The sequence below is a fragment of the Diabrotica virgifera genome, chromosome 4 (assembly GCF_917563875.1).
Source record: "Diabrotica virgifera virgifera chromosome 4, PGI_DIABVI_V3a".
Taxonomy (NCBI): domain Eukaryota; kingdom Metazoa; phylum Arthropoda; class Insecta; order Coleoptera; family Chrysomelidae; genus Diabrotica; species Diabrotica virgifera.
The window spans coordinates 131,714,754-131,730,848 of NC_065446.1; the positions used below are offsets into that span (position 1 = coordinate 131,714,754).

At 32.0% G+C, this 16,095-nt stretch overlaps 1 protein-coding gene across 1 annotated transcript in view; it reads left to right on the forward strand.

Annotated features, from left to right (window-relative positions):
• Window positions 1-16,095, forward strand: part of LOC114334762 (pleckstrin homology domain-containing family G member 5) — a 1,826,648-nt gene that overhangs the window by 1,439,407 nt on the left and 371,146 nt on the right. The window contains exons 12-13 of the mRNA XM_050649705.1: window positions 8,804-8,898; window positions 11,991-12,328. Coding sequence (XP_050505662.1) covers window positions 8,804-8,898; window positions 11,991-12,328 — 433 coding nt within the window. The remainder of the gene's footprint in view (window positions 1-8,803; window positions 8,899-11,990; window positions 12,329-16,095) is intronic.

Sequence of the window (16,095 nt, forward strand, 5' to 3'; positions counted from 1 at the left end):
TTAATAGAAAAACTTTTACTTCAGTATGATTAATAAAAAGTTAAAGTATATATTTAAAATTTTTGAAAAACATTGATTTTTTCTATTTTCTTTGCTTATAACTTTAAAACGATTCATTTTGGAACAAAGTCGTAGGGAAATTAAATAAAGATAATTAAATTTTATATAAAACGGCTGGTTAAAAGTCTCTTAAATTATTACCCTTTCTGCAAAATAGCAATAAATACAAAATAAGGGGACAAAATAGGCCTGTTTATATTCAATGTTTTTCAACCACTTTGGTTGCACTTAGAACTTTCGTAATTCGCGTAGAAAATTCTAACAACATACTAAAATCGTTCACCAATTTCATTATAATCGACCTGATAGATTTTGTAGAATACTTTTGCAATCTATTTTTTATTAAAGTTGAATTTTTTTAAAAACTTTCTGAAGAAGAAGTAGACCATTTAGAAGTTTGCAATTTTTTTTACATATAAAGAAGTTCTCTAACTATCTAATACACTTTAAAGAATTAAAATCGGATTATTTAAGCGGCCTCAGCACTGTTTTAAAATTTTAAACAATTTTTTGGCTTATAAAACAAATAATACAGTGGGAACGTTTGAGTTGGCATAAATTCATTTTCTCGAGAACAGGCGTCTCTGGAGATAAATTCCAAAACAGGTCGATTTTTATTTTTAAATTCGAATTTTCTGGTATACATATCATACTAGTGACGTCATCCATCTGGGCGTGATGACGTAATCGATGATTTTTTTAAATGAGAATAGCTGCCGTGTGATAGCTCAATCGAAAGGCTATTCAATTTTGTATTCACTAATATAAACAATAACATAACTATTTATACAGGGTTTGAATTAAATTTTTTTTAATTAAATTGGTTTCAATATTTAGATTACGTCATCACACCCAGATGGATGACGTCACTAGTATGATATTAATGCCAAAAAATTATAATTTCAAAATAAAAATCGATCTGTTTCGGGATTTACCTCCAGAGTCTCCCATTCTCAAAAAATGAATTTATTCCAACTCAAACGTACTCACTCGATTTGTTTATAAGCCAAAATATTGTTTATAATTTTAAAACAGTGCTGAGGCTGCTTAAATAATCCGATTTTAATTCTCTAACGTGTATTAGATAGGTAGAGAACTTCTTTATATGTAAAAAACTTAGCAAACTTCTAAATGATCTACTTTTCCTTCAGAAAGTTTTTAAAAAATTTGAACTTAAAAAAAAAATTAGATTGCAATATTATTCTGCAAAATCTATTAGGTCGATTTTAATAAACTTTGGTGGACAGTTTAAGTATGTTGTAAGAATTTTCTAAGTCAATTATGAAGATTCTAAGTGGTTGAAAAACATTGAATAAAAACAGTCTTTTTTGCCCTCTTATTTTCTATTTATTGCTATCTTGCAGAAAGGGTAATAATTTAAGACATTTTAAACCAGTCGAATATTATACAAAATTCAATAATCTTTATTTTCTTTCCCTACGACTTTGTTCCAAAATGAATAGTTTTAAAGTTATATGCAATGAAAATAGAAAAAACTCGATATTTTTCGAAATTTTTAAATATTTAAATTTCTTTATTAATGTTCCGGGCATATTTGAGAAGGAGCATAGGTCAATTATAATTACTGAAGTTGTCACCTAACTTTATCTTCAAAAATTCCGAATGCCACCTCCCACATCCACCTCAAAACAGATCCGTCCTAGTCTATAGAGGATTGCCCATGATAAGTGCTGCACTGTTATTTGTATATATTTATTTGATTATTACAATCAAAATAGTCAGTCGTGATTAATACAAAATCTTTAATTCACTACATCATACATCACTTATTAAAACAGCTGATAATTACATAATGCTTATATACCGAGAGGGGTTAAATTATGGACTAAAATCATTTTCTCTAAGATGGATGACTTCGGAGAGAAATCCCAAAACAGGTCGATTTTTATTTTTAAATTGCAATTTTTTGGCATATATTTCATAATTGTGACGTCATCCATCTGAGCGTGATGACGTAGTCGATGATTATTTTTAGGGGGAATAGGGGTTGCTTGGTAGCTAATTTGAAAGGGTATTCAATTCTCTATTCAGTAATATTATCATTATTATCATTACCTATACAGGTGACCAAAAAGATAATTTTGGAATTAAATTTATTGACGCAAAAAGGAGGACGTATGTAATTTATTTACCCCAAAATACATTGTACTGCTGTTAGAAAATAGAAAAAAGTGTTTATTTCACAAATAAACATTTTCCAAAAAAATGCCAATCATTTCCCAAATAAACTTTATTTTATTTTCTGACAGCAATAGAATGTGTTTTGAAATAAATAAATTACATACGTTCTTCTTTTTGCGTCAATAAATTAAATTAAAAAAATATTTTTGGTCACCCTGTATACATAATGAAAATAATGTTCACATCACTGAATATAGAATGGCATACCCTTTCAAATGAGCTACCACACGACCATTGAGCTATCCCTTTAAAAAAATCATCTATTACGTCATCACGCTCATATGGATGACGTCGCTAGTCTGAAATATATGTCAAAATATTGCAATTTAAAAATAAAAATCGACCTGTTTCGAGATTTCTCCCCAAAATCGTTCATTTTAGAGAAAATTAACGTATTCCATAATTTTGCCCCCCTCGTATAATAAAAATTAGTTTCACATTTATTTTATTGAAGTCATACCTCATTGAAAAATGTTGAAAGTAAATTTTTATAAAAGCAACAGAAAGAAGTACGCGCATACCGACAGTATGAAGTTAGTTATTGTAAATAAACTGTGAAAAAGTTTTTTGGTAGTTTTAGTAAATAAATGTTTGTGTCTTTGGATTTCTCTTCGTTGGTAATAGGATACTTAGTATTAAAATATAATGAAAAGAAAATTAAAAATAATTTATAGAAAATTTGACGTTTTTTGGATTTTCTACGATTCATCAAAAAAAAAGTAATTGCGGAGAGGCTACAGTTCATAACAAATGACGTATTACCGTTGTTTTTAATTTTTGGTATTACGGTATCCGGCAAAATAAATAGTCCTGAAATTCGTATTCCTCAAATTTGTATATGTCAGGCTCCTAAACAAACTGAAAGTCCTAAACAAACTGAAACTGAATGTCATGATAATGTTAGGTGCTTCAGAATGGTTCTCAGTTTTGCAGAAAAATGTTTATGGTGGTAAAATATTTTCGGTCATACGGAAAAGGTCACTAAAACTGTCCAAGCTTAAAATCAAAAATAGTTTCAGCAGGATGGGACAACCTGTCACACCACCAGTGAGTCTCTTCAAATACTTCGTGATCATTTTGTTGCCACTCACCAGCACTAACACCACCAGATGCGTACATATGGGGAATGCTGAAGAAGTCTGACAGACCCACCATCTGCCATTTCGGAATTGCGAAATAGAGTTAATTACTTGTTCGTGCCAGAGACAGTGGCCGATCTAAAAATTTGCTTTGGGAGGGAAAATTTGCCTTAGGGGGAATTTCCAATGGAAAACCAACCATTAGACATAAGAAAGATAAACTCAGATTCTATAAAATACATAAATAATTACTTACTGGCATTAAGTTCCCTTAATTTTCCTAACTATCGGGTATATTGGGTTGAACTTGTCTTTCTGTGGTTTCGATTTCATATCAGCTAATATATTTTTAGCTTTGAAAGAATTTATTTTTTATTTTTGGACCTTGCTAGGGGAGAAAATTTTCTCATTGTCCCTCCCCGTAGATCCGCCATTGATCAGAGGGCGTCTTTAACATCTGTTTGATCGGGAACATGCGTCGTCGTGAATAATGTTTGCAATGCTAGATCATGTATACTAGATATATAAATATTCATAAACATTTCAATATTCATTTCAGTACTGTTTATTTTGCCGCATACTGTATTTTCAGTATTAAAATTAGTTTAATATTTAAAAAAATACAAATAAACTGTTTAAAATATATTTATATCGTTAAAATCATAATAATAGGACTATAACTTCTTACGTGCGTACCAAGTATACACACTCTTTTTTATTTAGTAGAATTGATGGCTTAGGTGTACCTACACCCCACTCAAGTTTATGAGGATTAAAAAACCTATTAGTTTTCTTAATAAAAAACTCTTCTAATTAAGTAATTTCTTAAAAGTAATTACATTAAGGGACCTGAGTAGATAAATAAAAATAGTTCAAACAATTTTTTTGTAACTTATCTCAAAGAATCTTCTTATCCTCCAACTTTTCAAATTAAGTCAAAAATTATCATGAACGAAATGTGTCTTGATTTTTAAGGACTTGTAAAATAAAGTTTATATTAAAGTTTCCTCCAGTTTCCAACTTACCCGTCACAACTTAGTTAGACCGTTCGGCTTTCGCTACAAAAACAGACGCGTAACGACGCAAATTCTTATTGTAGTTTATTATCTGAGAAAGAACTGTGGATGACTTAATAAAGAGTAATTATAATCAAGCGTCTTATGTTTTTGGAGATAATTACAAGTTTGTAGTTGCTACTAAAATTATGTAAAACTGAATTGTGAAATAATTAATAAACAGTACAAATAGAATAAAATAGAAATATTTTTGTCCCTGAAAATTGTAAAATTTTATGGATAAACCTTACAAAGAGTCAGAAGATGTCAATAACAATTACAATTTACCGAAACTGGATCAATCGTTAATATTATAAAATAAAATATAATGACATAAAACGAAACAATTTATTGCAAAATTTAAATAAATTGCAAATTACATAATAAAACCTTATGGTAGGGGAGCTTAAGCGGGCATTTTTGCAGTTACTCGAGCGCGTAAATGTACCTCTACCATATATTGACTATTAATACAGGGGAGTTCGTTATGGGGGGTACGAAAAAAAATCTATCCTTAGAAAATCTCGAAATCGTGAGATTAAGATAAGGTAAGTAAAGTACAAGCAAAAGAGTGTATATTTCAAAAATCTGACGATTTGAGCGGGACGTAAGGAAATGAGAGTCACAAAATTGCACAAAAAAAGCGAATATTTCGCGAAATGAGCGTCAGATCGAAAAACTAAAACATACGTAATCAATATTTTTCAAAAATCTATCAATTGATACTAAACACGACTCCACACGGAGAGGGGGGGGGTAAGTTTAAAAGTATACGAACCCCGCGATATTTCCCGAAATGAACATCAGATCGAAAATCTGCAAATACACGCATTCAATATTTGTGAAAAATCTATCGAATGGCGCCCAACACGACCCCCCACGGAGGTGGGGTGGGAGGTTACTTTAAAATCTTAAATAGCAGCCCCAATTTTTATTGCAGATTTGGATTCTTTACATAAAAATAAGCAACTTTTATTCGCGACATTTTTTCGAATTATGGATAGATGGCGGTATAATCGGACAAAACGATTGTTAAAAATGAAAAATTAAATTAAAAAATGGCAATTCCCCCACTTTATGAAAAACTTAACTTTTTTTGGTTTTAGGACCTAACTCAATAGGTCCTCCTAACGCTCCAGTAACTGCAAATTTAGCATACTTTCCTCACCTACTATTAGGAAATAATAAGTTTAGTGGTTTTTCGGTAACAGATTCTGAGTCGCTTTTTTGGCTTTTTTAACTATATCTTCAGAAATATCGAATTTCCCTTGCATTCTTACTTTTTTTTGACAATGTCACATAGAAAAACTTTGTTTAGTTTAATAACAAATTGCTAACGAACATCACTTTCCTAGCAACGGTACTAAATACCTGCTGTGATACAATATTACTTCTAATTAATATAAAAAAATAAAATTAAAATTTTAATTGATGCTATGAAACGGTATGACATAAAGTTTTGTATGCACCACGTGCATTATTAGATGTTTATACCTTCGGGCGACATATAAACTGTCGGGCCAGAGTCCCTCAAGTTTATAAGCTTGTCGCTCTTAGGCTATAAACATATTTAATGCCCTTGATACTAAGAGTAACCCGGGCGGTTACTCTTTATTTAAGCAATATTTTAAATTTTGAAAAAATGAATGAAAATTAAAAAATGAAAGAATGACGCGATTGTAAAAGGGCTGAAAATGGGAGGATTCAATTAAGATCATGAAATTTGCACCAACCGGGATAAAAACAAAAGCCATCATTGTAAGAATAAACGCCATACCCATTCTCCTAGGCGATTACTTCTCATTTCATCCCTATTTTACATATTTAAAGATCATTGTTTGCTCTCCTGAGAATTTTGGCTTTTTGCAGTTACGTCATTCTTATTCCGGACCGGTGATATGTCTTCCATCTTTTGCGTTATTTTGCCGGTTATAAGCGCGCTCATCACTGTATTAGCATGCTATAGCAGTGAAGCATGGGTCCTGAAAGAAACATCCAAAAACAAATTCATCACATTCAAAAGGAAAATACTGAGAAGAATACTAGGACCTGTGAGGGAAAACGGAATCTTCAGAATTCGATACAACAACGAGCTTTATAAACTTTATAAGGAAACACCCCTAGTCAGACTTTACTAGAATACAAAGATTGCAATGGGCCGGATATGTGAAAATAAGAGTGGGAGAGTATAGGCTACAAAAAGAGCACTGAACGTTAGAATGCAGGGAAAGAGACCAGTTGGAAAGCCAAGAAAGCACTGGGAAGACACAGTAAGCGACGACACACAAGCACTTTTAGGAGTCCGTGTATGAAGAAGAGCAGCCACAGACAAACAAGGGTGGATGCAAATAAATAAAGGAGGCAAAGGCTCAATTTGGACTGTATTGCCGTAGAAGAAAAAAGAATAATGTAAATTTATAGGTTTTTATTACTAAATTTCCTACCTCTACCAGTTTCATCTCTTTTCATCTCTCAACTTAATATGGTTTTCGTCTATTACGTTATTTTTCCGGTTATTAGCGCGTTTGGCGTCCGGCTCAATTTGGACTGTATTGCCGTAGAAGAAAAAAGAATAATGTAAATTTATAGGTTTTTATTACTAAATTTCCTACCTCTACCAGTTTCATCTCTTTTCATCTCTCAACTTAATATGGTTTTCGTCTATTACGTTATTTTTTCGGTTATTAGCGCGTTTATCACTGTATATATTTGTTTATATCTGATGTTCATGACTCTCGAGTATTCCCGACTTGAATACTTCTTCTTTTTCGTCAAGGGAATTTTTCTTAAAGGATCAATCTTACGAAATTGCGAATCATTCTTACAATTGCGATCAATCTTACGAATCTTATGAAACTCTCGTAGCAATTCAAACGTGATTTTTTTTACTTGTTATCCCGACACATTTTTGTGTATACAGGGTGTTTCATTAATAATTGTCCATATAGTAACTGGAAAAACCTTTGCACAAAATACGAAGATTTAACCTAAAACACGTAAATAAAATGTGGTTCCTTACTGAGTTACAGGGTGTTTTATCTAAAAATTTAAAAACTATTTTTGCTCAGCAGTTTAAAACTATTAGACGTATCCTTTTCATACTTGGCAGGAAGTATAGGTACTGTACAAACTACTAGATTATGTTAAAATAACGTTTCTGGCTGTTTCCAGAGGCGTACGACGGGGGAAAGTTAATGGTTGACCCTTTCCAAATTCTACGCCACTGGCGGAATTGCTATTTTAGTTTAATTTTTGGATTCTCCAATATTTTCTATGAAAATAATATCCTCTTCATTCGTAACGATAAAGTCATTAGTTTGCGAGATCTTTGAAGTTAAAAATGAAACGACACGGTTATTTTGATTAGTGTAGTGTATCCCTTCATTTTTAATTTCAAATATCTCGAAAACTAATCATTTTATCGTTACGAATGAAGAGTATATTATTTACGTAAAAAGTATTGGAAAATCAAAAAATTACACTAAAATAGCAATTTCGTCAGTGGCGTAGAATTTGGGAAGGGTCAACCAGCAAATATCCCCTGTCGTACGCCTCTGGTACTAGTTAGAAAAGTTTATTTATCTTAATTTAGTAGGGTGTACAGTACCTACACTTTCTGCCAAGTATGATAAGGATAGGCCAAATAGTTTTAAAGTACTGTCTACAAATAATTTTTAAATTTTAATCATATGAATCATATCATAAATTAATCAAAATAACTGTGCCGTTTCATATTTAACTTCAAATATCTCGAAAACTAATAACTTTATCGTTACCAATGAGGAGTATATTATTTACGTATAAAGTATTGGTGAATCTAAAAATGGCACTAAAATAGTAATTCCTCCAGTGGCGTAGAATTTGAGAAGGGTCAACCATTCACTATCCCCTGTCGTACGTCTCTGGTAGTGGCTAGAAACGTTTGTGTATCATAATTTAGTAGGCTGTATAGAAGTCGCACTTTCTGCCAAGTATAAAAAGGATATGTTGAACAGTTTTAAAATGCTGAGCAAAAATATTTTTTAAATTTTTAGATAAAACACCCTGTAACTCAGTAAGGAACTACATTTTATTTAAGTGTTTTAGGTTAAATCTTCATATTTTGAGCTAAGGTTTCTCCAGTTACTATATGGACAATTATTAATGAAACACCCTGTATAATACACGTTTTCTACACATTATGGTGCAAAAAACTTTAATCTTTAAATTAAAAAATGTTCTTATTTCATTCACATTGTCTTTTTGTATCACAAAAACTTCATTTTTCGAATACAATCCTTTAACTCTCTAACAATTAAATGATAAAACCCGTTAAGTACAAACCTTTCCGTGGAAAGTCGTCATTTAAAATAATAATCTCTTAAGGGAGAGAAAAAAGTGCTCTGTCATACTTTCGTTTTGTTTCAGACCTCAACGAGAAGCAGCAACAACAACAAACGGCCTTGTGGGAGTTAATTAAAACTGAAGTTGCCTACATTAAAACTCTGAAGGTGGTTACGGATGTGAGTATTTACATTGTCATAATAAAATGAAAAGAATTTAAACGTTTCGTTTTCGTCTCAGTAGATCAACATTTTAACAGTATTAATTCTTTTTATTTTTAATAGTGGAGTCAATGGAGTTTTTAATTACGGAAGCGATCAAACAAGATGGAACATTTTACAATTTCATTAAGAAATGTATAATAAACAAAAAAAAAACAAAAAATTCTACTCCAAAAAGTGGGTTCTTCTTTTTTTATTAACGCGTTCGGTGCTCATCTTGATTAAAGAAATGAAATGTAAAATAAGTTGTTTTTTAAAATACCTACGAAAATATAAATTTTAGAAAAAAAATTTACGTGACCATTGAAAAATTCAGAAAATTTTACATAAAAAATCATATCTTAACATTTTTCTAACATTAAATATACAGCTTCTATAATGTTTTATTTATAACGCTTGACTCATTCACCCCTTTCACAAACAGTGGCGCACTGTAGGTCAGCGTTCGGCGGAGCGCGTGATTGACTTAATTTAACATAGCTATTTAATCAATTGATCAAAGTAAATTTTACAAATTTTAATTGAAAGAAGAACATTAAACCTATTTTATAGTTATATTACATAAAAATCTGACTTTAACACAAATTACTTTTCAGACATCGTACTAAACGAAGTTGTATTCAAAAAAATTTCAAAATTTTTATTCAAATGATACGACCAAAAATTCAATTTTTAAGAACTTTGTAGATAATTACTACCACTTTTAAGAGGATATTACTCAAGTTTAAATTGCGGTATTACAGTTTTATATGTGTCTTTTAAAGCTTAAGATATAATATTTAAAATGCACTAAATTATTTTACTTTGAAAATGAAATAAACAACTTAATTTTGAAAAAACTCTTGGTGTTAAAACACTTCCCTGTGGGAGTCCGTTCTTTTGAACTCTCCACCTACTTACTTTGCCATCTAGCATGACAAAAAAACGTCTGTTTTGCAGCAAGGAATAAACAATCTTACCTAGATGGTGGTCATTGATAGTGTCCTACAATTTGTGGAGTAATATAATGTCTTACTGTGTCATCGGCTGCTGTCAAATTTACGAAATCAGCTCCTGTTATAAGCCTTTCTTCGAAGCCTTCTTCAATGTGTTCTGTTAGTGCGAGAATTTGACCGGTGCAGTTGAATTTGCTGGGTCTGAGTCCTCCTTGTTGTGGGATGAGGTGTTTGTCGACACTTTTTTCCATTATGCTGAGGATGAGTCTTTCGTATAGTTTGAAGTATTTCGTATATCGAAATAGGTATGTAGCTACTGGGACTTTCTGGGTTGTTCGTGATTTTAACAAGGCTATTACTTTAGATTTTCTCCATAATTCTGTAATTTTGCAGGCTTTGCAATACGTACTATAGAGTCCCAAGATCCAGTTTTTTGCTCCTTGGCCTAGATGCTTTATTTGTTCACTGCATATATCATCCACACCTGCAGCTTTCCTATTTTTTAACCTATTCATAACGTCGCGTCGTCGTGGAGTTATTTTAATGTAAAAGGAGTTCCTAGTTGATTTGTCTCTTGATTCAACCTTCTTCTAGTATTTGTGTCCTTATATCGGTTTTTAGTTCTTTCATTCATAAGGAGTTGAGCAGCGACTTGGTTTTCTGGAACCTTGCAAGGAGGTTTATGTGCTTTTGGATCACCACCTAGTTTTTTACAAGGTTCCATGGTATTTTGCTATTATGTGTCATGTCCATTCTTTCCAAGGTTTTAATCCCTTTTTCCTTTCTGGCTTGACTCAGCGGTTGGAGTAGGACTGCTCAGCGGAATATAGAATTTCGTATATTCTCATTAGTTCTTTGGAATCACTGGACATCCCGGGAACATATTGTTGACAACATCCCCTGGGGATAAATTTCCTAGACACATTTTTATTACCTCTACCAATTTTCGTAGTTCTCCACTTTTGGTTCAAGACGTAGCAGCTCAAAATATAGCATATCTGCATACTCTTGCCAGTTTGCCTTCTTGAAGTTAAATCTCCTTCTGAATGGAATAGCTTATGGTCTGACAATTGGAAAGAGGTATATACTAATAATTGGTGTATGCAAAGTTTTTGGTATGGGGCCATATACTACTTTGGTACATCAGTCTTCGACTTTATTACTTGAGAAAGAAATATCCGGGTTATATCCTCTTTTCCAAATTTTGCTCTGAGAAGATGGTGAAAATTTAGGATCATGGATTAACGTGAAGCCACTCGTTTCAGCCCATTCTTCAATTGCATCTCTATTTGCATCCCAATCTGCATAGCCCCAGAGTAAATTGTGACTATTAAGTCTCCCAGTATAAGCTGATTGGGTTATGATTTAAAATTAGTTGGGGGTGAAAATATGAAGTTTAACACCGAGGTTATTGTACATTTTCCGATCTAAACAGGTATGATCTCGATACTGTTTATTGTATTCCCATGTTGTGCGGTCCCATGCTTATTGTGTGGTATCTCCGCAATCAGTTTTATACTTCAAATTTTCGGTCTCGCTGTAGTTGGGTCTCTGTGGGTTTTGTGGATGCAAAATACCTCATATTTCGTGTTCTTGTAGAATTCTGATACAATGTCTTCTTTCGTTGAAGTGATGCCCTTAATATTTATGCTCGTTACTATTAGTGTTGATTTTGAGAAGAACCCTTGTAACTTGATGTTTGCCATTTGATTTGGTTTGGTCCGGTATTGGAGGACTAGCCGTCTACTAGTAGAAGTGTTTAGTATGCTGTAGTTGATGTGGCACTATTGATCTCGTGGGTTTCTCCTTTTTTTTTCAACTGGTCAACATTTAGTTCCGTACATGAGAGAAGTTCTTATTACCGTTTAATCGATTTTTTTTTAGTTTCATTGTAACCTTTCTGTGATACAACAGACTATTTGCCTTCGTTCTAAATCACTTGAGTGCTTTAAATACATTGTAATTTAAATTTCTTGCAAATGTCGTGTTTGATGTACTCGTATAATAATCTCCGAATAGTTAGACAATATGTTATTTCAATAATCATTCGTAGTAGATTATTTTACCGACAAAAACTGACTTAAATTGTAACCATCCATTTTTTATATTTTTCAGTTATTCCTCGCTTGCCTTAAAGACCTCCAATCCAGAAACCTCCTCAAAGAAATCGACACCGACAAACTATTCTCAAACATCACAGAAATCCTGGACTCCAACGTCGTCTTCTGGCGCAACACTCTTTTTCCATTGGTCCGCGACATGAGGAAACACAAACGCACCTCCTGCATCGAAAATATGCTAGAAGGATTTCACAGCATCCAGGACGTCTTCCAACCGTACTACAAGTATTGCGCCGAGCAATCCAGGTGCCAGCACTACTGTAGAGAAAATATGGACAGCGAAGTCTTTACTGCGTATCTGACGTGGTGTGAGAGCCAAAAAGAATGTAATAGGTATGTTTTGTTATTTTTTATTATACCGGGTGTACACTTATATTTTCCCCCATTTTAACTGCCTGTAACTTCTAAACGGCTCAAGATAGAAATATGCGGTTTTCGCTGAAATGTTTTATTTTACTAAAAAGTTTTGTCTGAATGAATTTAATTTCTTATATCGCTTTCAAATACGAAAAAAATGGCGGATTTTTGAAAAAACATTGTTGACTTTTTTTTAGTAGAACACCCAGTATATTTTTTTCTAAATTGAAAGAAAGATCATTTACCTATCCAGCGATATAAAGTTTTTCAAAATCGGTTGTCAAATCACTGAGTAATTAATTTTTAAAATGAGAGGTGCAACGTGGATATCACATACCTAAATAACATAAGTAAGCAAAAAGATATAATAAAATATACAGTGCTAGTCAAAAGTCCGTACCCCCCCCCCCCCCTTATATTTTGAACGGTTTTACCTATAATAGTGAAATTTGGATGGAGGAAATTAACTGACGTAAGCTTCTTAACTAGTTATGACAGGTGACGTAATAGTGACAGATGACGTTACAGAGCCACTGTGACCGATAATTTTAAATGGGACCTTATGGCAAGTGATACCTCGTTTGAAAGGTATTCAAAATACCTACTCAGCCATACTAATTTTTTTGTGTTTTAGTTGATTTTGATTTTGGTGAATAAATTAAATAAATATAATATTGTAGCTTCGCATTTAATTAATAAAAATTCAAATGTACGCCTATGGTTTTTTTGTCAAAAAAGTTGACGTTTTTCGATTCTCTAGTAGTTTTTACGTCAACGTCAACCTTTTTGACAAGTAATCATAGGCGGAATTTTGAATTTTTAATTAATTAAATGAAACTACAATTTTATATTTATTTCATTAATTCGTCAAAATTAGCTTAAACTTAAACAATATTAGTATGACTGAATAGGTATTTTCAATACCTTTCAAACGAGGTGTCACTTGCCATAAGGTCCCATTTAAAATTATCTGTCACAGTGGCGCTGTAAAGTCATCTGTCACTATTACGTCACCTGTCATGACTAGTTAAGAAGCTTACGCCCGTTTATTTCCTATCTCCAAATTTCACTATTATAGGTATAACCGTTCAAAAGATACGAGGGGGGGTACGGACTTTTGACTAGCACTGTATAATATTGTTATGTGATTTCCACATTGCATCTCTCATTTTAAAAATTAATTGCACAGTCATTTGACAACCCATTTTAAAAAAATTTACATCACTGGATAGGTAAATGACCGTTCTTTCAAGTTACAAAAAATATACTGGGTGTTTTAATAAAAAGAGTCAACAAAGTTTTTTTTTTAAATCGGCCATTTTTTATTTAAAAGCGATATAAAAAATGGTCATTTATCTAAAAACTTGAAAAAACGCTCATTTACCTATCCAGCGATATAAATTTTTTTAAAATCGGTTGTCAAGTGACTGAACAATTAATTTTTAAAATGAGAGATGCAATGTGGAAATCGCATAAAATAATATCATTTTGCTTAGTTATGTTATTTAGGTATGTGCTATCCATGTTGCACCTCTCATTGTAAAAATTAATTACTCAGTGATTTGACAACCAATTGTGAAAAACTTTATATCACTGGATAGGTGAATGACCTTTCTTTCAATTTAGAGAAAAATATACTGGGTGTTCCATTAAAAAAAAAGTCAACAACGTTTTTTTCAAAATTCCACCATTTTTTTTCGTATTTGAAAGCGATATAAAAAATTCAATCCATTAAGACAAAACTTTTACTAAAATAATACATTTCAGCGAAAACCGCATATTTCTAGCTTGAGCCGTTTAGAAGTTATAGGTAGTTAAAATGGGGGAAAATATAAATGGACACCCGGTATATTTAAACCAATATTAAACACAAAAATTTTGACGTCAATACTTTTCTCTAATTACAAGCAGATTTATTGATATTTAATTAATTTAGACAAGTTCTTTCAACAAAAAATAATTTATTAAAAGTGTCAGTAAAAAGTTTCGCGTCAAAAATTCAAAGCAGTGTTGCCTGTTGCCACAATAAAATTGTAAAAATTCAAATATGACTATTCATCGAGTCATGATGAACACATGTATTTAATTTTTTAAGAGGTAAAAAGATTCACAAAAATAAGTTTATTTATCTTGGAAATCACTGTCTGGGTTACGTAACTGTGTTACAAACTTACTATGTATGTAATTTAGCGTTGTATTACAAACATTATAGCATGAGAGCTATTAGACATTTTTGAGTGGGTATTTTAGGCAATCTGAAAATTTTTCAGGTAACTCTTCCATTTGCCAGATAGCCTAATACAAAAATGCCGGTCTGGCTGGAGGCTAGCGGATATTTTCCCAAAAATACCCCCCCCTAAATTTAAAAAAGGGTAAAAATTGTTATTACAAAAAACCTCATTAACGTGACTTTAAAGTAAATTTAAATATTCAAAAATAAAGATAATAAACAGGCCAGGCGATTTGCGAGAGATTTTAACTCTGCAAGATGCTTGCATGGGCGCTCCAGGATTATTTTCAGGGGGTGCATCTGAACTTCAGAAGATTGGATCTGAATCTGTATATACTATTAACCAGTATTAAATATATAACTACATATACATGCATAGCTATGTACTTTATTTCCGGACAGGGGTGAAATTGTTATTTTGACAGGGTTTGTTTTAATATTAAAAATAAATTTTCTAAAAAAGACAGGTTTTTTTTGGTGAAATTTTCTCACTGCTAGGTGATTAAACTAATTACGAATGCATCTGAATGAAAAGCACTATAGGGTAGCAGCAGTGTGAGAAAAAACATCCTCTATCGCAGCGAGTCCGTTCGCACGAGCAAAATCACGTGACCTGGCGATACCTATATTGTTGTGTCTTAAAATGTTTTAGTAATTATTATATATTTAATATTTTTAAGTTACTTTTTATTATTTATAGAAAAATAATAAGTACTTTTCAATGGATTTTGCAAATATGATAGAAAACAATGAATTTATTATTATAAAAATATATAGGTAAAAATGAATATAAATATTAAGTCGGGTTGGTGAAGGGGCGCAGACTAGCAACAACTGTCAACCAACAACTATTCTTGAACGATTTACTTAAAGTTCGTATTTGACTTTTGAAGTGAGTGGTTGCATAATGAAAAAATTGTCCCGAAATGTGAATATTGCACTCATACAACGGAGGAGGAAAACCACGAAAAAATTCCAAGAATATTGGGTGCATCCAATTTTCAGTGATAGATTATTGAGTGGAAAATTTTACACGTAAATTACTTGATTACTCTAAAAAGTTTTTCGGCTTTTATGGGATGAGCATACCCTTGTATCGATACGTATCGAACATCTCTGTTTCTTATGCATTGTTGTGGAAACGAGATTTTTTTTAGATTTATTTTGTCCCACTAAAAATTTTATATTTTCATTTTTCGGTAGATTTTTTGAGTTTATATATCATTAAATTAAATATCGATATAATTTTAGAGCACAAAATGTAATAGATAACGAGCCCCGTCCAGAAATACTATCTCAAAGTGAGGTAATAATAATTAACGGAAGATCTATTAAAAACATAAGACATGCAGATGACACCGTGATTATGGCAGGCTCTGGTGAACAACTCCAATTGCTACTAAACAAAACAAACAGTTTCTGTGAAAAATACGGACTAAAAATGAATATAAAACAGACCAAATACATGATAATATTTAAGAATACCTAAAACAAACATACAAACAAGCATCTA